The sequence below is a fragment of the Canis lupus genome, chromosome 14 (assembly GCF_011100685.1).
Source record: "Canis lupus familiaris isolate Mischka breed German Shepherd chromosome 14, alternate assembly UU_Cfam_GSD_1.0, whole genome shotgun sequence".
Lineage (NCBI taxonomy): Eukaryota > Metazoa > Chordata > Mammalia > Carnivora > Canidae > Canis > Canis lupus.
The window spans coordinates 38707163-38728871 of NC_049235.1; the positions used below are offsets into that span (position 1 = coordinate 38707163).

At 39.9% G+C, this 21709-nt stretch overlaps 1 protein-coding gene and 1 long non-coding RNA gene across 7 annotated transcripts in view; one reads left to right on the forward strand and one right to left on the reverse strand.

Moving 5' to 3' along the window:
• C14H7orf31 (chromosome 14 C7orf31 homolog) overlaps window positions 1–8979 on the reverse strand; it is a 35060-nt gene extending 26081 nt beyond the window's left edge. For 2 of the 3 annotated variants that reach the window (XM_038557143.1, XM_038557144.1), the window contains exons 1-2: window positions 7993–8129; window positions 3224–3320 (exon numbers count right to left, since the gene is read on the reverse strand). Coding sequence is in view for 1 of the 3 variants with exons in the window: in XM_038557142.1 (XP_038413070.1) it covers window positions 7993–8126 (134 nt within the window). In the remaining 2 variants the exon portion in view is untranslated. Of the gene's footprint in view, window positions 1–3223; window positions 3321–7992; window positions 8153–8824 lie in introns of those variants that run through there. The other variant, XM_038557142.1, reaches the window with a different exon arrangement.
• LOC102153462 overlaps window positions 1–14583 on the forward strand; it is a 55115-nt gene extending 40532 nt beyond the window's left edge. For all 4 annotated transcript variants that reach the window (XR_005369550.1, XR_005369549.1, XR_005369551.1 and 1 more), the window contains one exon: window positions 14444–14583. This is a non-coding gene — a long non-coding RNA (uncharacterized LOC102153462). The remainder of the gene's footprint in view (window positions 1–14443) is intronic.
• The last annotated feature ends 7126 nt before the right edge of the window (window positions 14584–21709 follow it).

Below are 21709 nucleotides of genomic sequence, written 5' to 3' on the forward strand. Positions count from 1 at the left end.
ATATATTTGTCTTTCTCTGACTTACTTACTTTGCTTAGCATAATATCCTCTACTTCCATCCATATGGTTACAAATGGCAAGAGTTGATTCTTTTCGATGGTTGAGTGTGTATATATATATATATATATATATATATATATATATATATCACATTTTCAATATCCATTCATCTGTTGATGGACATAGAGATTGTCTTTTGATTTTTTAAAAATGGAGAGTCCTGTAAAGGAGCAGAAGCACTTGCTCCTAAGCTTTATCTAGAGATCCCGTAATGGTTCTCAAAGTGTGGACCATGGACCAGCAGCATCAGCATCTCTCTCTCTCTCTCTCTCTTTTTTTTTTTTTAAAGATTTTATTTATTTACTCACGAGAGACACACACACACACAGAGGCAGAGACACAGGCAAAGGGAGAAGCAGACTCCATGCTGGGAGCCCGACGTGGGACTCGATCCCGGGTCCCCAGGATCATGCCCCAGGCCAAAGGCAGTGCTAAACCGCTGAGCCACCCGGGCTGCCCTCTCTCTCTCTCTTTTAAAGATTTATTTATTTGAGAGAAAGAGAGCACACCAGGGAGTGAGGGGGTTGAAGAAGAGGGAGTGATAGAATCCTCCAGCAGACACCCTGCCGAGTATGGAGCCTGATGCTGGGCTAGATCCCAGCACCCTGAGATTATGACCTGAGTAGAAACCAAGAGTCAGACCCTTAACCAACTAGCCACCCAGGTGCCCCAACGTTGACATCTCTTAAAAACTTACCAAAGGGGCACCTGGGTGGCTCTGTGGTTGAGTGTCTGCCTTTGGCTGAGGCTGTGATCCCAGGGTCCTGGGACCAAGTTCTGCATCAGGCTCCCAATGGGAAGCCTGCTTCTCCCTCTGCCTATGTCTCTGCTTCTCTCTGTGTGTCTCAAATAAATAAATAAATAAATAAGTAAGTAAATAAATAAATAAATAAATAAAATCTTAAAAAAAAAAGCTTACTAGAAATATAAATTCTCAGGCTCTCCCTCATAGCTAGGAATCAGAATGTTTGGGGGTGGGCCCCAGTAATCTGTTTTCATAAGCCCTCTAGATGATTGTTATGCATGCTAAAGTTTTATAAAAGCATTGCTCCATTCCACAGTTACCTTTCCTAGGAATCAGGTCTCATCCCTTACAACTGTACCATTCAGTGGACTGGAGATGTGGAAATTTCATAAATTGGCTGGTAGGCCTTAGTTTGATCTTGAAAACTGTTAATTCAGATGACTTTCTCTGGTCTTTCTTAAGAGGGTGGAAGGCAGAGAGTCTAACTGGTTCACTGTTGTAAACATGCTTTGTAGGAAGTAGTGATTGGAGTCTGTTGAATGAGTGAAGCCAAAGAGATGGTTTGTTTCCTGGACTGTAGCCTGTCATACAGGAATGAAAGCTTCTTCCTTAGAAGGAGGTCTCACAAAACACTTAAGAATATGTGGAAATCTGCTTCCTAATTAGCAAGGAAAAAAAATGACTCCCAGTTTCCAGTAATGACAGTCTAGATTATTTGGACTATCCTTTCCACTGAAAACAACCAAAAGTGCTGAAAAGGGAGCTTCTGGGTTGGTAAATACATGGAGATGTGGAGGAGAGTAGTACATTTAGAGAGCATGGAAGCACCATGCGCCTTTCAACATACCTTGCCCTATGCATCTTTTCCACCTAGCTGTTTCTGTGTTACATCCTTTTATAATAAACTGATAATCTATCACCAAGAGATGAACAATATAATACTGTACAGAATAAAGAAAAATTGATTCGTCACAGTTTCCATAGCACAGCAGAAAGTCACCATAGACAAGGACTCTGTCATACTCACTACAGAATCCTCAGGATATAGCATAGTGTCTTGCAAATATATAATGCCTAACAAATATTTATTGACTAGGTTATTTTCCTTGAGAGCAGACAATGAGATGAAAATCTTAAAAAGGGGATTAATTACTTTGGATTAACTTTTCTTGGAGAAGTGTAATTCTATTTCTGTTTGACCTTATTGATTTACCTGGAGAAGACAGACCAAAAGCATGCAAAAAGGAAAAAAGAGAAACATCTTTTAAAAAGCAACTCATTGTTAATAAGTCTGGAAAGAGTTACCAGAGCTCCATAAGAGGAATATAGGACTCCAGAGAGGTAAACAAAAAAAGGAGCCACTTTTGCCATTAGGGCAATGTCAACTCTTACAAATTTCATTTCTGTTGTAAGAGGTCGCTGGGTGAAGGGTACAGAAATCAGCCAGGTGAGAAATCTAAAGGAGACTATCTCCACAATAAGCTCCAAAAAGTTACTCTTCCATATTAAAGATAAGTTAGAAGTAGACCACCTCTCTTGTCTTTTGCCCAGATTTGTGTCAGCCATGACTTGACCTTGGTTTTAAGTGGTCCAAGATAGGTAGTAGACCACGAGGCACCTTGTAGAACCAACAAGATTCCTTTCTGGAGGAAGGACTCTTGAGGGAAATCACTGTCTAAGACGAGTTCTAAAGAATGAGTAGGACATCCAGGTGGGGGAATAACATGTCAAAGGCATAGAGGTTAGAAAGATTATGGAATTGAAAAAATTCCTGACAGTGTTGGCTCCAGAACCCTTCTTTAGAAAGGATCTGTTTTGTTTTATAAAATATTTTGTTAGGCCACTTGGTATAGAGATTGAGAGTCTGCAAGTATGGGTGTTGGTAAGACAGTGAGCCACCTAAGACTGACTAAGCTGCCTTGCAGTGGGAAGGATTTAGTTTTTTGCTCTTGTGAGAGGAAAATGAAAGAAAAGTACAATAAAGGGAGATGAAGAAGGGACAAGCCAGCAAGGTATTAGGAGGCTGGGTACTGCACTGAGTGAAAAGCTCAGTGAGGAACCCTGGTGACAGCTGGGCTCAAGAAATTTTGAGAATACACAAGTGATGGCTAAGAAGGGGCCTTAAGTTATGTGTTATACGGTGTCATGTGATTCTTCCTTTTGACCCCTAACTGATCAGGGAAGTTTACCAGGCTCACAAATGCTGTGTGGATAAGGTCTTTGGAGGAAACTGGAGGATGACTGTGTTTCACAGCTGGGTCAAAGTGTCATTGAACAGAAGCAGCAAAAGTGAAACCAAAGGAAACCAAAACAAGGTTATTAATGCCTACCCCCACCCCTATCCTAGGAATGTGGAAAGTTTTGAGGAAGGCTTTAGACTTCCAGAAGGTACAGAATAAAGATTTGAGTGGAACTTACCTAGATCTTAAGGGCTAAGAAAATGGGTTTGAATTTTGGACTAAATCCATAGAGATGATACAGAATTCAGGAATTTGCAGCATAGCAGAGGAGAGCTCTGGTAAGGGGTAAAGCAAGAGAGGAGAACAAGAACAATAGCTGAGAACCTTAAGAGCCCTTTGGATTATAATGTCTGTGCAGTGGGGAGTCAATTAGAAACATGGGAGAGGAGTGCAGAGACAGGGGTGGTATGGACTGTGGAACATCTTAGTACCAACAGAGCACTTGGTTTAATGTAATCCTCCTGTAAATATCTGCTGAATGGAATAAAGAACTAACACTGTCTTATAAACGGAATGCTTTATCATAGGAAGTCACTAATTAGGAGTTGGCAAACTATGGCTCATAGGCCAAATCCAACCTGTTGCCTGTCTTTGTAAGAAAAATTCTATTGGAATATAACCACAGTCATTCATTATGTATTATCTTTTGTCTATGGCTGCTTTTTGCTGTGCAATAGTAGAGTTGAGTAGTTTGAGAGAGACCAGCCTAACATACAGTTGACTCTTGAATGATGTGGGAGTTAGGGGTGCCAACCCCTCATGCAGGTGAAAATCAGCATATAACTCTGGACTCCCCCAAAACTTAACTATTAATTGCCTACTGTTGATCAGAAGCCTTAACAGATAACATAAATAGTTGATTATACTATTTTGTAATAGTGTACACACATGTGAACACAGGTATTTTGTATGTTATGTGTATCATATACTGTATTCTTACAATAAAGTGAGCTAAAGAAAATGCATTTATATTACTGTACTGTATTTCTCAACACAAATCTACATGTAAGTGAATCCATGCAGTTCAAACCTGTGTTGTTCAATGGTCAACTGCATTTACTATCTGGCCCTTTATAGAAGTTTACCAAGCTCTGCACTTGCTAGTCAAGGACAATCTGGGTGACCATTGATTTAGGGTGCTGTAGAAGGGATGGCAGTATTCAGCTCTTAGACCTCTGAGGTCTTCACCAGCTTTATGGCGATGATCAGTAGACATGGTATGAAGGGCATGACAAGTGAAAAATACTTAAACACATTTGATTTATGACAAGCTAAGCTTTAATATCTACATTTTAAAAAGTTATATTTAAATTAGATGAGTCAATTTCTCAACATCTGACCTCCATATATTACATTGTCCTAGGAAGATGAGCCAGTAGATAATGTTAATCAATCATTTGAGTTGGCATCCATCTAAAGCTAGTCAGTTGCAGGAAACCATTTAAAATAAAAGGCAAAAACATAAAGAAGTCCTATTTCTCCTTTATTTTAGTGTCTCCTGTACCTCCCCCCTTAGCTTTAATACTAATAGCATCTTATAAAGGGAATGAATTGAAATAAATATTGAAGTTTTAGAATTAAATGACTTGAAAGCTTAAATAATGCAGGTCTCCATAACAAAGGAAATAACAAATTGTTAGTACTGCAATTTCTAGCCATACAAAATTATTGTTACTTGTTTTTGTGATAGTTTTCCTATAGATGAAGCATCTTGCTCTGGAGTCACTGTGGAGCATTACATTCTACTTGGGGGGCTGAATTTAGCCATTAATTATTGGAAGGCATGATTAAAGAAAAGCTCTGAACAAATATATTTTCATTTTTAGTTGGCAGAGGACTTGTAATAAAAAGAAATTCAAGAATCTGAAAGCAATGGAATGAATCCAGAAACCAAATGGGAATGTTTGATGAAATCTTAAGCAATTCTTAGGGCACTTCCTTAATTGATGTTTGTTTGCTTAATAAGCTAGAGAACTTGCTAGAGGTAAGGAGATGTCAACCGAATGGAAAACAGAGATAGACATCTGTCATGATTTTGAATAGCCGTGCCAGCCATTCTTAAATTTTCAATGGAAGAAATACAAAAGAATACCACTTACTTATTAATATTTTTAAAGAAGATCAAGTCAGAGTATATATAATAGTGACTACTATAATTGCTCCAAAATACACCAGTGAAGAAAGAAACTACAGTAAAAAGAATAACTGCCCTTTGGCCAATGGGTGAAAGCCAGAACTATAATCCTGGTTTTGTTACTGTTTTCAATGCTTTTTGCTGGTCCAGTGGTTCTCAAAGTAAGCTGAAAACCTGAAAGTCCAGATTTCCTGGACCCACCTCAGACCTTATGAGCCAGGATATCTCCAGATTGAGGCTAGGAATCTCTATTTTTAGAAAGCTGCTCATGTGGTTCTGATGTGTCCTGTCTGCACACCTGTGCTGGGTAACAGTGGAGCTAGACTGCCTATTCTGAAAAGAAAGAGGTAGGCTGATGTGAGGAAGTTATTTTGCATTGCAGTTAAAATGGCCTTCAGAATACCTCTGATATTTAAAAAAGGCATCTCCATAAGTACGGCCAAGTTTAAGAAAAGTAAATTGTTCTGTTACCAAAATGGAAAATTTGTTTTCTTTATGGATGTCCATGACTTCTAAATTATTTAGAGCTAATATACACTAAGATTCACATTCATCCTTACCACTATGAAGAGCAACCCCTAAAGGCCAGGAGCTTTTTGTCTTGTTTTGCTTCTTAAAATACCTTGAGGCTTGAATTGGGAGCTACAGTCTGACCTTGCTCTGAAGGTGAGCCTCAGTACACACAGAGTAGGGGTGCCAATGTTACCCTGATGACCACTTTTCAGAGCAGTTCAGAAGAAAAAGAGAACTTCTATTTTTGTAAGCTGCCCAGCTGCTTTGTAAGAGGGAGTTAACAGGAGGGGTTGTGAGAGTGCATGATCATCCTGGCTTTCCCTTTTGGGGACTAGGATAGGAAAAAATTCACATGGAATAAAAGGGAAAGCAAGTTTTAGTTATTAGGAATCAGGAACATGGCTGAACCTGCTTTTTGCTTGAAGTAGTACCTTATTGTAATTTATAGGTAACTGAACATGTGTTTAATTTTATAATCAGTTAATAAAATAATAAAATATTTTCTCAAAGATGCTTCTCTTAAATTTCATGCCATTTAAAAGGTTTTAGAGCCAATTATTAACCAACCATAGGACTATTTAGGTAGGAGAGATAAACATTTCAGTGAAAAGCCTTACATAGTGGTTTTGAGAGGATAGCGAATTTAATAAGAGAGAACGGCCTTAAATTCCTACTCAGATCCCTTTCGGCCAAATATAAAATTTTACAATGCTTTTGAACCAGGGACAGTTGCCTATCCCCAGATCAGGCATGGTCTGCTAAGAGCTCCCTTTGACTCAGGTAGGAATTTAAGTACTCAAGTAGACTACTTTAAGTAGTCAGTTTTGGGAATCAGGTAACAGAAGAGCATGTGCAGCATGGGCTGACTCAGAAATGTCCTCTTTCCCACAAATATGCAAATATTCCTTTCATTAAGGGAAAATATCAGTTTACAAAAAATATGTTAAATATGATCTTTATATTTTCAAAAATGGGGAAGACACATGTCGAGATGTTACCGGTGGTTACTCTGGATAAAGGAAGTACAGAGGTTTTCTTCCTTGTGGTTTAATTTCATGCTTTTTCTTCTGTTACAAAAATGGAAAATTTGTTTTCTTTATGGATGTCCGTGACTTCTAAATTATTTATAGGGAACATGTATTAATTTTATAATTATGGGGAAAAAACTTTCTTCTTTTTTCATATAAAGAGCATGTTTACAAACTGGATTAGATCCATGGAAGTCTGATCAAGATATTTGTGAAAGCCTACATTTAAGAAAGTGTGAAGTCTGCAGAGAACCACTGTTTAGTCTGAAAAGAGAACTCTTACAAAGCCAAAGGATCTTCAAACTCTTGTTGAAGGGCTGCTGTCATGGAGGTGATAGATTATTCTTATTCCGCATGACTTTGGAGAGAAGAACTATGATCAGCAGGTAGAAATTAGGAAGAGGAAAAAATGTTCTCAGTAGAAAGAAAACTACCTAACAATCAGTAGCATTCAAAATTGGGATGGATTGCCTGTGTGGTAGTGACACTCCCATTTTGGAATTGTAAACTGAGTCTGGGTGGCTTCCTTAGTGATTTCTTAAGGAAGGAACTCTTAAACAAGAGGTTTGGCCGTGTGAAATGATTAACAAAACAACCACATGGGCTATTTTTTCACTGTCCAAGTGTTTTGAGATAATTTTTTGCTTCAAAATTATTCAAGGAAGCTGGCACTAAGATCTTGAAAAATTACTTGCTTGTATCCGTTACTTCATATGTAAAATGGGGATAATAATAGTATTATCTCATAGGGTTGTTGTGAGGATTAAAAGAATTGCTACATTCAAAGCATTTGGTTCAGGGCCCACTCACAGTAATCACTCAATATCTGTTAGGTACAGTTTTAATAATAATTTGTAATTAATGTGTTACAGGAAATTTGGTAAAGCAAAAATTTAGATAGCAACTATGAACAACAGATTCCAGGAGTGTTTTTGAACAGATGGTGTTAGGGGACGATAGAGAACCACTCTGCTACTCTTTATAAAATAAAAAGTTTGACTGAAACAGATGAATTTTCAAATGATGGAAGTGATCGTTTTGGAGTTCTGGAATGTAGTGGATGAAACTGATGTCTGCCTTGTAAAAATACACACCAACTTACTTTTGATCAAGTTCCTAACATGTGGACAGTTTACAGCTGAGTTAATTGTCATGTTATGCCATCCCTCTGATGTGATAAACGGAAGAGCCCCCCGTTTTTCCCACATATAAAAATAAACGAATACATTAAAGCCCCCTTTAATGATTTATGTTCTCTAGTGTTTGTTTTACCTGTCCTCTGAGGCAGTTGGGCGAGCAGTTGTTTGTAGCGGGGTGTGCAATTCATTAGAGTAGAAGGTGTTGGACAGTAGGTCAGCCCCTTCGAGCTCTCTGCAACAATAGGGCCTGCCGTGAATGACCTCCATGGTTCTTTATATTAAGAAGGCACAGGCTGGAAGAGAAAAGGAGGCCACCCTTGGTTCAGTGGTCAGCTTGCCTTGATCACTACCACAGTGACCCTCCCTCAGGGAAGGCGGGAAACATCCTTTATGCTGCTAAATTTGTTCAACTCAACACTGCATAGAAATCACTTCCTTCCTCACCTAGAGGCTGTCTATGGACCCTCAGATGATCACATCAGTAATAAGCAGCAACTTAAATTCTATGGAAATGAGCTTCAACCGAAAGAAATCCACAAAGCAGAAGATGATGTTCCTAAGTACAACCTAAACACCAGGTGGAGGACATGTAGGTTCACGTCCATAAAAGGCCACTCACTACTGCATGGACATCGACTGAAATTAGATTTTTGCCTCAAATTTTACCATAACTATTAAAGTTCTGCTGATTCCCACCCCCTCCCCCCAACTCGCTCCCTACTCCATCCAACAGAATCAGCAGCTGTGCTTCTCAAGGTGTCGGGACCCGAAGGAGAGAAGCCTTCTGCACAGAGGTGGAGAAGCGGCGGCCTAGCCCCAGGGGGATCCCAGAGGGCTGAGAATCCCCCCCCACCCCGGCCCTCGGGCTGGGAGCGGGGAGCCAAGGAGGCGCCCCGGTGGGGCCCGCGAGCCCCGGGCCGTCAGCGCGCGTCCTGCCAAGCGGTGACTCCGGGCTTCGGCCGCACCTGGACATTGGCCTGGGAGCGGCCCGGGACCGCGTCTCCCCTGCGCTCCCCAGAGCTGGTGGCCTCTGCGGGGGCCTCTGCGGGGGATCCCGCGGTCGTCCGCCCCTGCGGCCCGGGGAGCAGGCGAGCGGGGGCAGGTGCGGGGGAGGGAGCGGGGCGCCGCGGGCCGGCAGGGTGGGGTTGGGGTGCCTGTGACGCCAGCCGTGACCGTGGCACCAGGTAACGCATTTCTGGCGGGGGACGGGGGGCGGGGGGCGGCTCCGGGAGCCCTCGGCCGCAGCGACCCGGGGTCCTCGAACCGCCCGAGGTGCGCCCCCTGCTCTAGGGCTTTCCCCTCGTCCGGCCGGCCAGGGCCGGGATGGGGGCCAGCGGAGACCCTGGTGGCCGTCCTCCCCGCTCCCCGCCCCCCCCCGCCCGGCGCGGGCCAGGTGCGGCCGCACCCGGGGCGGCCTCGGAGGATGCTGCGCGCGCTGCGCCCGGGGTGCGCCCCGGGAGACCCTGGGTGCTTCCTCCCCGGGCGGGTGCGGACCCGCGACCCGGCAGGTGGGCCACGGACGCCTCGCGCTTCGCAGTCCCGAGGACCCCGCCCCGCCTGGATGACCTCAGGTTACCCGCCCTCCTACTGCCCGCCTCGCCCCTTTCCCCCAGGAGCAAATGCGAACCCCGTTTCTGCACCTGCAGGGCCACAGTTTCGGGGGCGACTGAGAACTCGGCTCCCCAGAAGGATGGGGGTGTGGGGAGCTCAGGTTTTGGGCGAGGCTAGAGCTGAGCCTGCAGGAGCACGGAAGGTTATGGGGCTAAGAGGGGTTACCACCCTTGAGATGGGAGGAGTGACAGTGTCCTCATTCTCTGACTTGTTTGTTTGTTTGTTTGTTTGTTTACAACTTTTCAGTCAGCTGACCAGTGGGTATTTATTTTGTGCTTGTGCCTTCTAGGTGAATATTAGCCGACATGAGGGAAAGAAAGGTGCATTGGAGTAGGCAAGGTAGTAGTTTTGTATTCTTGGATCAGCTTCTTAGTCCCTGCACCTGTCCCGTGACTCCACTAAGTTTGCAAGAGTAAATACTGCTGGAGACAGAGCTGTGAATTAGCCTTTATCTTTCACCCCTTTATATATCCCCCCCCCCCAAAAAAAAAAACCTTGTGGAAGTCCATCCTAACTTTTTTTTTTTTTTTTTTTTGCTTTTTTGTTGCTCTAGGGTTTTCAGGATTTCCCTTTAAATTCCTTCTCATTAAATTCCCTATCAGCTCAGCCTATTTCCTGTGCCCAGCCTTGCAGTAAATTCCATATTCCACCTTTCTCTTGTGCTTGACCTTTGTCCCTCTTCCTTATGGTTTGATTCTTCCTGGGAAGTAATGAGCATAATAGATTTACTCAGGCATATCTGCTGAACCTGCATCACTAGCCATGGGCTTATATGTACGTGGACGGTTGGGTTACCAGGGAAGTTAGGGCAACAGTGGGTCAATTGGCCAGGATATGTAGTGATCATCTCCAGGTTCTAGTGGGCTTGAAATTTTATTTTCTGTCAAATGGAAATAAAGGGTAGGAGAATATAATTACTTATTTTTAACTTTGCTATTCCCAAATAAAATTTATAGGCAAGAAAAAGATTCATTGTCAGATCTTTGTAAAGCAAGTGTTTTCTTTGGAAATCCTTTCCTATCTGAAAGGTGTTTGAGGATGTCAGGACTGGGTGTACTTGACCGTGTCCCTTATTCTAGGCTTTCTTGACTTAGCTCACACTGCCTCAGCCATCAGGTAATATATATATGTGACCTCAACAACACAAAGTAGACACCTACCTAGAGGTGCTCAAAATAAATTTGAGATTCCTTAAGGTATGTCAGTACCACCAGCAGAGTCACTAAGGTCAGATAACCTACGTTTTGACATGTTAATAATCTCTCCTTCATCACCCCATTTACCTTAATGTATTCTTTGAGTCACCAGTAATCCTTCCAGCAGGGAAAATGAAATTTGGGAATGAAAAAAAAATATGCATAGAATATTGTATCTGAGTTAACAAAAATTTCAAACACTAAAGATAGACCTTTAACCTTCAAGGAAATAATATACAGGAAGTATATGATCATGTAAACTATCAGTTATACTCTATAACCTTTATTTTAAATGTTATAGAGATTTTTAACTAAATGGTATTTGATAATGAACCAAATATGGTTTTGAGGGATCTGGTACTTCTTGGCAGATAGGAGTATTTAAAAAAACTACCCCCCCCCAGTTTTGAAATAATTGACATATAATATTGTATAAGTTTAAGGTGTACAACATAATTACTTCATATATGTGTATATTAGGAAGTGATTATCACAGTAATTTTAGTTGTTAGCATCTATCACCGCATATAGTTACAAAAAAGACTTTTTTCTCTTGTGATGAAATCTTTTAGGATTTGCTCTCCTAGCAACTTCAGATATACCATACAGCATTAACTAGTCATCCTTTTGTGCATTACACGCTAGTACTTGTTTATTTTATAACTGAAAATTTGTGATTTTTGACCACTTTAACTTGATTCTCTTATTTCTTACCTCCTGCCCATGGCTGCTACAAATCTGATCTCTTTTTCCATGGGTTTTGTTTTTTTTTTTTGTTTTGTTTTGTTTTTTTTTTGGATTCCACATATAAATGAGATCTTACAGTATTTATCTTTCTCTGTCTTATTTTACTTAACATAATGTCCTCAAGATGCATACATGTCGTCATGAATGCGGGATGTCTTTCTTTTTTATGACTGAATAGTTTTCCTGTGTGTATGCATGTGCCACATTTTCTTTATCAATTCATCTGTAAATCGACACTCAAGTTGTTTCCATGTCTTGGCTATTACAAGTAGTGCTACAGTGAACATGGGGGTACAGATATCTTTTTGATATATGATTTCATGAGTATTTTTTATTTTATTTTATTTTTTTAAGATTTTATTTATTTATTTATTTATTTAGTTAGTTATGAGAGACAGAGAGAGAGAAAGAGAGAGACAGAGACACAGGCAGAGGAAGAAGCAGGTTCCATGCTGGAAGCCCGATGCGGGACTCGATCCCAGGACTCCAGGATCATGCCCTGAGCCAATGGCAGGTGCTAAACCGCTGAGCCACCCAGGGATCCCCTCATGAGTATTTTTTAAATGGAAAAAGTTTGACTCCTATTCCTTTCCCAGAAGATGGGTTGGGAAGTCTCTTTCAGTGGCTGTAAAATATAAGTTAAAAAAAATCACAAAACTTGAAAACCTCATTGATTAGAATGTATATATCCTACTTATTAGGATGACAATTAAAAATACATCTTTCACTGGCTTTAAAATTTAAGTGATTACAATTGAATTTAGTGACACTTTAATTAATAGTAAATTGAGTTTTTTGCCTTGAGTAGCTAAGGAACTATGTAGTCATTGAAATGACATAGATGCAGACATTTGTAAAATATGCTTATTTAGTAAATAATCCCTAGTTGGCTGGAATGTGTCAGGGATTGTCCCAGGGCCTGTGGTCTCTTGGGGATATGGAACCAGGGACCAGTTAAAATCCAAGGTGGTAGGTGGAGCATTGAGAGGCAAATACTCTTGCGCTTCTAGCCCTAAGAATTATGGAAATGAGGACCTAGCCTAGTGGGGCTGGGTTCCAAAGATGGCCCCCAGTGAACCACAGCTCCTGCTATTAATGCTCATGTGTCCTTCCCACATATCTGTATGGGTTGATCTGTGACTCATGTTGACCATTTGAATGCAGTGAAAATGGTGCCATAACAATTCTAGACCCAGTTGTTAAGAGGGCTAGCAGCTTCCTATTTATCCTTCTTGAGACATTTGCTTTTGGGAACCCTGAACCACCATGAAGTAGGCTTGACTACCTTACCGGAGGGACCCTGTGAAAAGATTACATGAAGAGGGAGACCCTGTTGTCATAATGTCCCTGTTATCTGAAGAGATGACTCCAACCCCACCCGTAATCTGACGGCATCCACATGAGAGGCCCCAGATGAGACCAGCAGAAGAACTGCCCACATGATCTCAGTCAACGCACAGAATCACAGAGCAATAAAACAGTTGTCTTTAAAACCACCAAGTCCTAGGACGGCTTATCATTACATAACAAACACTTGTTATGTAATGTTGTACATATTATGTAGTTTGCTTTTTTTCTTAACTTTTTAAATATTAGAATGTTTTAATATTTTAACATTAATTAGGGTGTTTGTTGGTGGTTGACTTTACAATGTAGTATTTAGGATGCAGAATATTTTAATGGCTTTGTAACTAAATGAGGAGAGGAAGTTAACATCATCCAGAAATAGACATGGTGATTATTAGGACCTTCTGGGGAGTGAGTGATAGGATATTCATTTGTATGAAAAATAATATCATTTTAGATGGAAGCATGCTTTATTATTGTTGCATTGATGTTTAAATATGGGTAGCAATGTGTCTGCGGGTACTGAAGAGCCAAAGGAGTAGACCCTAGGCTAGTTCATGCCACATTAACATATAACCCCCAAACCTAAGTGGCCTAAAATCACAGTGGCTTGTTTCTCCTTGGGATCCCTAAACCAGTACTGCAGGGGGCCTCTGTGCCTTGTCATTCAGGGCTTATGTTGATGGAGAACCCCCTGTCTCATAACTCTGTCATCTCAATATGGGGCCTAAGGTTTGCATCAGCAGAAGGGAGTGTAGATAATTAAGCACCAGCTCTTAACTATTTCTGCTCACAAGTGATTCACACCAGTTTCTAAACATTTCAGTGGCCATCAGAAGTTACAGGGCATGGCCTGGGTTATGTCGTGTCCCTGTGTACTTAGAAAAAGAGGGACCTGGAAATGTTAGTGAGTTCTAGTAATGTCAGTCATAGTGTTCTTCTACTTTGCCTCCCTCCAAGTTTTTAGCTTCATCGTATCATTCTCTACATTGCCATCTGGGAGATTTTTGTAAAATGCGAATCTGACATGTTTCTTACTTGAAGTCCACCGTGGATCCCTGTTATTCACACAATGAAGACTAACTTCTTAATCTGAAAAAAATTTTCATAATCTGATCTTTCTCAATCTTGCCCCACAGGCAGCCCACTCTTTGATTGTACTGAGCTACTTGAAATTTCTTGACTTAGCCTTTTTCTGGTCTCCATACGTTTCCACCTGCCATTCCCTTATATCATGTTTCATTCTTTTTTTATAAACTGTGTCTGTGAGTCAGGGTTCATTAAGGAGCAGAAACCATACCCATTACTTGAGCAGGACAAATTTAATATAAAGGATTATTAGCTAGTAGAAGCTGGTTCACTACTAAAAGAGGGAGATTTAAACTTCTTGGAAGATAGTGTGCCTATCATAGATACACACAGCCTTCAGATGGAGAAAAAACTTGCCGGAGGTGTAGGTTGGCACTGTTCTCTAGAAATGGTCTGGTCTTGGAGGATGTGAGTTTGCCAGAACTGGCTTGCCATTGCGAGGGTATGGCTGGATACAGCTGCTGGTGGAGAGAGAGTGGTCTAATGGCACAGCTGGAACTCTTCTGTGCGGCTACTGGGCTCTGGTGGTTAATAATAATAATAGAGGATCCGTACCTGAAATAGAAGTGTCTTACTGTTATCATTGCCTTGCAGGGTCATTCCAGTGCCCTCTCTTGATGAAGCTTGAGATTCTGCCCCCTGACAAAGGAGAAGCTTCCACTATCACAAAATGCAGGGCAAAGAAGAGTGAATCTACAATGGAGAACCAATAAATTGATAACTTGCACACCTTAGCAATGATAGTTTATTTAACATAGTGCCAGGCGCTATGATAGAATGTGTGTGTGTGTGTGTGTGTGTGTGTGTGTGTGTGTATGTAGGTGTATATCATTTTATTTTATTTTATTATTTATTTTTTTGGTGTACATCATTTTAAATCCCACAGCAGCCCTGTGGAGTAGATAGTATCCTTATTTGACATGTATGAAAAATGATCCATGTTTGTCTGGACATCAAAGCTATGCTCCTCTCTGCTATCCTGATATTCCTTTATTCTCTGTGGAAAGTTAAATGTACCCTCTTGTCTTCCCCCTCAGTGCTTGTCTCTGTATAACAGCACTTATATTGCGGTACCTATTGGCTTAAATGTCTACCTCTCTCAGTAATATGAGTTCCTGAAAAGCAGGAATCATATTTTTTCTATTCATTTTGGGTTCCCAATGCATATCTTTTTTACTTAGTACCTAACAGGTACCTAAGTGCTCATGAAAATAATAATTGTTTGGGTATTCTCTCCTTGAAACCAATGCCAGTGGGCTAAATAATTCTGGAAACACCTACATAGGTGCCAAGTAAGTCTGTTGAATTGGGTTGAATATTTGGCATTGGATTAAGCTAGTTGGTCTGGTTGAGTCTTGAGAATAGGGAAAGGCTTTTTTACTTTTTATTTTATACTTTGATTTATTTATTAATACTATAATGTGGTGGGAAACTGTCAATTCAAAATCTCTTTGATATGTCTTCATGCCTAGAAAAACTTTGATTCCTAAAAAAAAAAAAAAAAAAAAATCCACTTGGTTCATAGTATAATGGTATAATTTTACTTCACTTTCATGGACAGGTTCTGATATTGGCCATTCCATTAAATTTCCTTTAGGTTCACATTCTGTCTCTGTCACTTTTTCAAGTAAGGAACTTTGGACTCATCCTTTGGATTATGTTATAGGTATTTAAAGAATGTTAGGTTTTGTTCTGGCAGGCAGTTAAATTACTAGCATATATGAGGCTTGTTTTTAGGCTTTGTTAGGGTGGGTCTATTTCAACTTCGCTCCTGACTTTTTGCCTCTTTACCAAAGGGCCTTAGCTGAATGGCCAGAATGTTCACCAAAGTCCCTCCATTCTCACTAGGCCTAAACTCCAGTGTGTCCCCAGCACTGTTCAGTGTCCAGAATCCTTGTTCAGCTCTCATGTTCCAGCAGCTACTCTAGTTATTCTGGATTTTGCTGTGTGTTTGAGGCCCTCCCTCATAGATCTGAGTCTAAGATTCATGAGCTTCCAGGACCTGATAACCCCTAATTTTTCCTCTGTTTCCTCAGCTTATTGTTATTTTTTTCTATTCTTGTTTTGCTCTTTCAGGCCTCTAACATCTGTGTGATCACTTTTCTGTAATTCCCTCTGCTGCAATGCCTAGTTTGGTTTCCTTTTTCCTAACTATACATATTGGATCACATATAGAAAAGAAAAACTGTTGAATAACAAAGAAACAATGAGATCTAAAGCACCAAAGCATTTGTTTAAATTAAACATAGAAAAGGTGACAATCAATATGGTGACATCCTGAACTTCAGTTCCCCTATATAAGAAGACCAACCAGTGACTATCCATAGACAAACACCATTGTGAAAATCACAGAAACCAGGGGTGAGGCTGAAGCACCTCCATGTCCACAGAGATTGAGAAGAACCTCATTAGGAGAGTAGGAGTGACTGCATCTGATTGTATTGCCCCTCTGGCTGGCTGTGCTAATGTCCTCTCAGGACCTATGATTTCTCCAGCGGGGAAGAATATAGAGCCCAAGGTGGACATCCAGCCTCTGAGTATTGTGGGATGCTTCCCAGTAAGCCCTCTTGGGTCTCTCCTCACAGAGATCACTGGAGAATCTGTGAGGCTTAACCACTGGGTTTAAGATAGAGATGGGGAAGAGGGTGGGGCTTACAGCAAGCAAAGCTCAGAACTTGGCAAATCACATTCCTGTTTGCAGCAGTGCCTGAACAGGGAACTTGGTTGGCAGTTCTGCTTGATTTGGGTCCCTAGCCAACAGGCTTTACTGGCTGTTGAGCCTGTTCTATGTTGCCTCACCCTCCCAGTAGGGAAGCAAATTTGCATTCCCACCCAGTTGCTGAGTATAGCTTGCAGTCCTGTCTGAACAGGAAATCCAGGAGCCACAGAGTCCATCCTATAGCCATTCACAGGCAAGGAGCCAAGTCAGCAGTTTTGCCCAACTATTTAGTATAATCTGGCCCAATATAACTAGAGAGTGTAAACAGTGAACCTAGGAAAGCATAGAGTCAGCCCTACATTATTGCCCATCTGTGGAGCCCAGCCTACAGCCCAACCCTATTACTGAGCCCAGTCCATGGCCTTGCCCAACAGGGAACCCAGAGACCCTGCCAGACCTCAGCATATACTATCTAGCCCCACCAAACTGCAGGATACAGCTGGGAGGCCTCTCTTGACCAGAGAGCATAGCCAGCAGCCTACCTAATCATGAAGCAGAGCCTGTAGTCTTGTCCAACTTCAGGGCCTGTTGCCTTGCCTGATCATAGGAACCAGTCTGAGGCCTGCCTAACCATGATGTTCTGCCTGCAGTCCTACTTGAGCACAGAGTCCAGTCCAGTTGGAGAGCACAGTCTGAGATCCAATCTGACCAGGGGCAGTTGCAGAGCTCAGCCCATACCCTGCCCAGATATGGAGTCACTCACCATGGAACACAGCCTGTGACTTTGCCTGACCAGAGATGATTACAGAGCCTGGCTAGTAGCCACATTTGACTGTGAAGCACAGCCAATATCCCCACCCAATGAGAGAGTCCACCCAACAGCCCTGTTTGGCATATAGCCCAGCCAGGAGGCCTACCCTGGTGCATCATTTACTTACAACTCTCATTTAAAAGTTCAAAAACAAATATATTAAAAATAATCATAACTACAATAATATGTTATTGGATACATGATATAAAAAGATGTACATTGTATCATTAATAACCTAAAATGTGAAGGTGGGAGAAATAAAAGTATAAAGTTTCTGTATGCTACCAAAATCAAGTTGCTATTAGCTTAAAATAGAATGTTGTAAATATATTTTGTGCAAGCCTCATGACAACCACAAAAGAAAATTGGATTAAATGCATAAAAGATCATGATAAAAGAGTCAAAGTATACTACCACAAAAAGTTATCATCAAGTAACAAAGGAAGATAGTGAGAAGAAGTAGGAACAATAATATCTACAAAGCATTCAGAAAAAAATGAACAAAATGACAATAGTAAGTCATCAAGAAGATATAACAATTATAAATATTTATGCAACTAATATCAGAGCCCTTAAATACATAAAGCAAATACTAACAGAACTAAAAGGAGAAATAAACAACAATGTAATAATAGCTGGGACTTTAATGCACCTCTCTCAGCAATGGTTATATCGTCCAGACAGAGAATCAATAAGGAAACAATGATTTGAACAATACTATAGACCAAATGGATCTAACAGATGTATAGAGAGCATCCCAACCAACATCAGCAAAATAGACATTTTTCTCAAGTGCACACAGGACTTTTTCTAGAATGGATCATGTGTTCACAAAAGAGGTCTTTAAGAAGTTGAATCATTGAGTATCTTTTCTGATAACGATAGTATGAAACTAGAAATTAATAATAGAAGGAAAATTGGAAAATTCATAAGCGTGAAAATTACACAGTATACTTCTGAGCAATTAATGGGTCAAAGAAGAAATTAAAAAAATAAGAAATACCTTGAGGTAAGTGAAAATGAGAACACAGCATACAAAATGTAGGATATGCAGCAAAAGCAGTTCTAAGAGTTTATAGTGATAAATGCATCAAGAAAAAAGCAAGACCTCAAATGAACAACTTAACTAGTCCCCAAGGAATAAGAAAAAGAAGAACAAACTAAACCCAAAGTAATCAGGAGGATGGAAATAACAAAGATTAGAGCAGAAATAAACCAGAGAATAGAAAAACAATAGAAAAGATTAACAGAACTAAGAGTTGGTTCTTTGAAAAGATGAACAAAATTTTTTAAAAGATTTTATATATTCATGAGAGGGAGAGGCAGAGACATGGGCAGAAGGAGAAGCAGGCTCACTGTGGAAAGCCTGATACGGCACTCAATCCCAGGACCTCGGGATCATGACCTAAGCCAAAGGCAGACACTCAACCACTGAGCCACCTAGGTGCCCCCCACAAAATGAACAAAATTGACTAACCTTTAGCTAGACCAAGGAAAAAAGAGGACCCAAGTTAATAAAATTATAAATGAAAAAAGGAGGTATTATAATAGATACCACAGAAATACAAAGGATCATAAGAAATTGTAATGAATAATTATACACCAACAAGGTGGACAACCTAGAAGAAATGGATGAATTCCTAGAAACATGCAACTTACCAAGACTGAATCAGAAAGAAATAGGATATCTGAACAGATCAATAATGAGTAAAGAGATTGAATCAGTAATCAAAAACCTCACAACACTCTACTGAAGAGTTGTTAAGACCAATAAAAAAAACTTTAGTAAAGTTACAGGAAGCAAAATCAACATACAAAATTATCTGCATTTCTATACACTAAAAATAAATTATTTAAAAAGAAAGAAAATGATCACATTTATAACATCAAAAACAATAAAATACATAGGAATAAATTTAACCAACCAAGTGAAAAATCTGTATACTGAAAACTATGAGACAATGATGAAAAATTGAAGAGGATGCAAATAATGGAAAGATATCCTATACTCATGGATTGGAAGAATTAATATTGTTAAAATGTCCATACTACCAAAGCCATGTATAGATTCAATGCAGTCTCTATCAAAATTCCAATGGCATTTTTTACAGAAATAGAAAAAGCAATCCTAAAATTTGCATGGGAGTACAAAAGAACCTGATTAGCCATAGCGATTCTGAAAAGAAGAAAGCTAGAGGCATCACATATCTTGATTTTTTTTTTTCAAGATTTCATTTATTTATTCATGAGAGACACAGAGAGAGGGAGGCAGAGACACAGGCAGAGGGAGAAGCAGGCTCCATGTAGGGAACCCGATGCGCGACTCGATCCTGGGACTCCGGGATCACGCCCTGGCCGAAGGCAGGCGCGCAACTGCTGAGCCACCCAGGTGTCCCACATGTCTTGATTTTTTAACTATATTACAAAGCTACAGTCAAATAATCAAATATAATCAGAACAGTATGGTATAGACATAAAAACAGATACATTGACCAACAGAACAGATGCATATATGTCAGCTAATATTTGACAAAGGAGCCAAGAATAATCAGTTGGGAAAAGACAGTCTCTTCAATAAATGGTGCTGGGAAAACTGGATATTCACAAACAAAGGATATAGAAACTGGACCCTTATACTACTCACAAAAATGAACTGGAAATGGATTAATGACTTAAGACTTGAAACCATGAAACTCCTAAAAGAAAACATTGGTTTTGGCAACAATTTTGTGGATATGACATCAAAAGTGCAAAGCAACGAAAGCAGAAATAAGTGGGACTATATTAAACTAAAAAGCTTCTGCACAGCAAAAGGAATGATCAAGAAAATGAAAGGCAACCTATGGAATGGTAGAAAACATTTGTAAACTACATATCTGATAAGGGGTTAATATCCTATATATATGAGTAACTCACATAACCCAATAGCAAACAAGAACAAAAACAAAGAAACGAAAAACCCCAAATAATCTGATTAAAATGGGGGAAGAGGTCTGAATAGACATTTTTTCCAAAGGAGACATTCAAATGAACAATAGGTACATGAAAAGTGGTTAAGATCACTAATCATCAGGGAAATGCAAATCAAAACCACAGTGAGAAGTGTTCTCACACCCATTAGAATGGCTATTATCAAAGAAACAAGAGATAACATGTGCTAGTGAGGATGGAGAAAAGGGAACCCTCATGCACTTTGGCACTTTGGTGGGAATGCAAACTGGTGCAGCTGCTATGGAAAATAGTATGGAGCTTCCTCAAAAAATTAAAAATGTAACTATCATATGATCCAGCATTTCCACTTTTGAATATATTTTCAAAGGATATGAAATCATAATCTCAAAGAGATATCTAGACTCCCATGTTCGTGCAGCAGTATTTATAATAGCCAGGACATGGAAACAACATAAGTGTCCATTGATGAATAGATAAAGCATGTGTGTGTGTGTGTGTGTGTGTGTGTGTGTGTGTGTGTGAATTATTAAAAAGAATTTTGAGTATTTTGGTCATATACATGTGTCACACACATACACATACACTTTACCAGTATATTCTACAGTTGACCCTTGAACAACATGGATTTGAACTGTGTGGGCCCACTTATATGTGGATGTTTCACAGTACACTACAGTACTTTCTTATGGTTTTCTTAATACCATTTTCTTTTCTGTAGCTTGTTTAAGAATATAGTATATAATAAAAACAACAAATAAAATGCCTGTTAATTGATTGTTTATGTTACCTGTAAGGCTTCTGGTCAACAGTAGGCTATAGTAGTTAAGTTCTGGAGGAGTAAAAAGTAATACTTGGATTTTTGCCTGCATAGGGGTTGGTGCCTGTAGCCTCTGTGTTGTTCAGTAGTGAACTGTGTATATATATTTGTACACAACTCTCAAACATATTGGTGGTAAAATAGGCACATTGAAATGAGAGATTTTATAGGCTTATGTATATTGCTTACCAGGTTTATTTTCATTTTTCCATTACTTCATGTATTCTATAAATGTTAATTGAACTACAGTGTATTCAACATAGGGGATGCAAAATTGAAAATGTCGGATTCATATCACAGAAAGCTCTGTAGTTTGGTAACCTGTTGAATTCCAAAGTGAGGTGAAATTCAAATTCCAAGCTGGCACAAGATGATCCAATAGGGCATGAAAAGGTATTAGAACCTCTATATTTTTTATCCCAACATTTAAAATTTCTATTTTATTTATATATTATGCTGGACTTCATTAATTCTGTGATACACATAAAGTAAATGGGAGAAATAGCCTCTCATTTATTTTTGGGGTAATGTAAATTGGTACAATATAAATGAAGGCAATATAATGGAATATATTGGGAGACAATGTATAATATAAATGGAATTCTCCAACATCTATTAAAA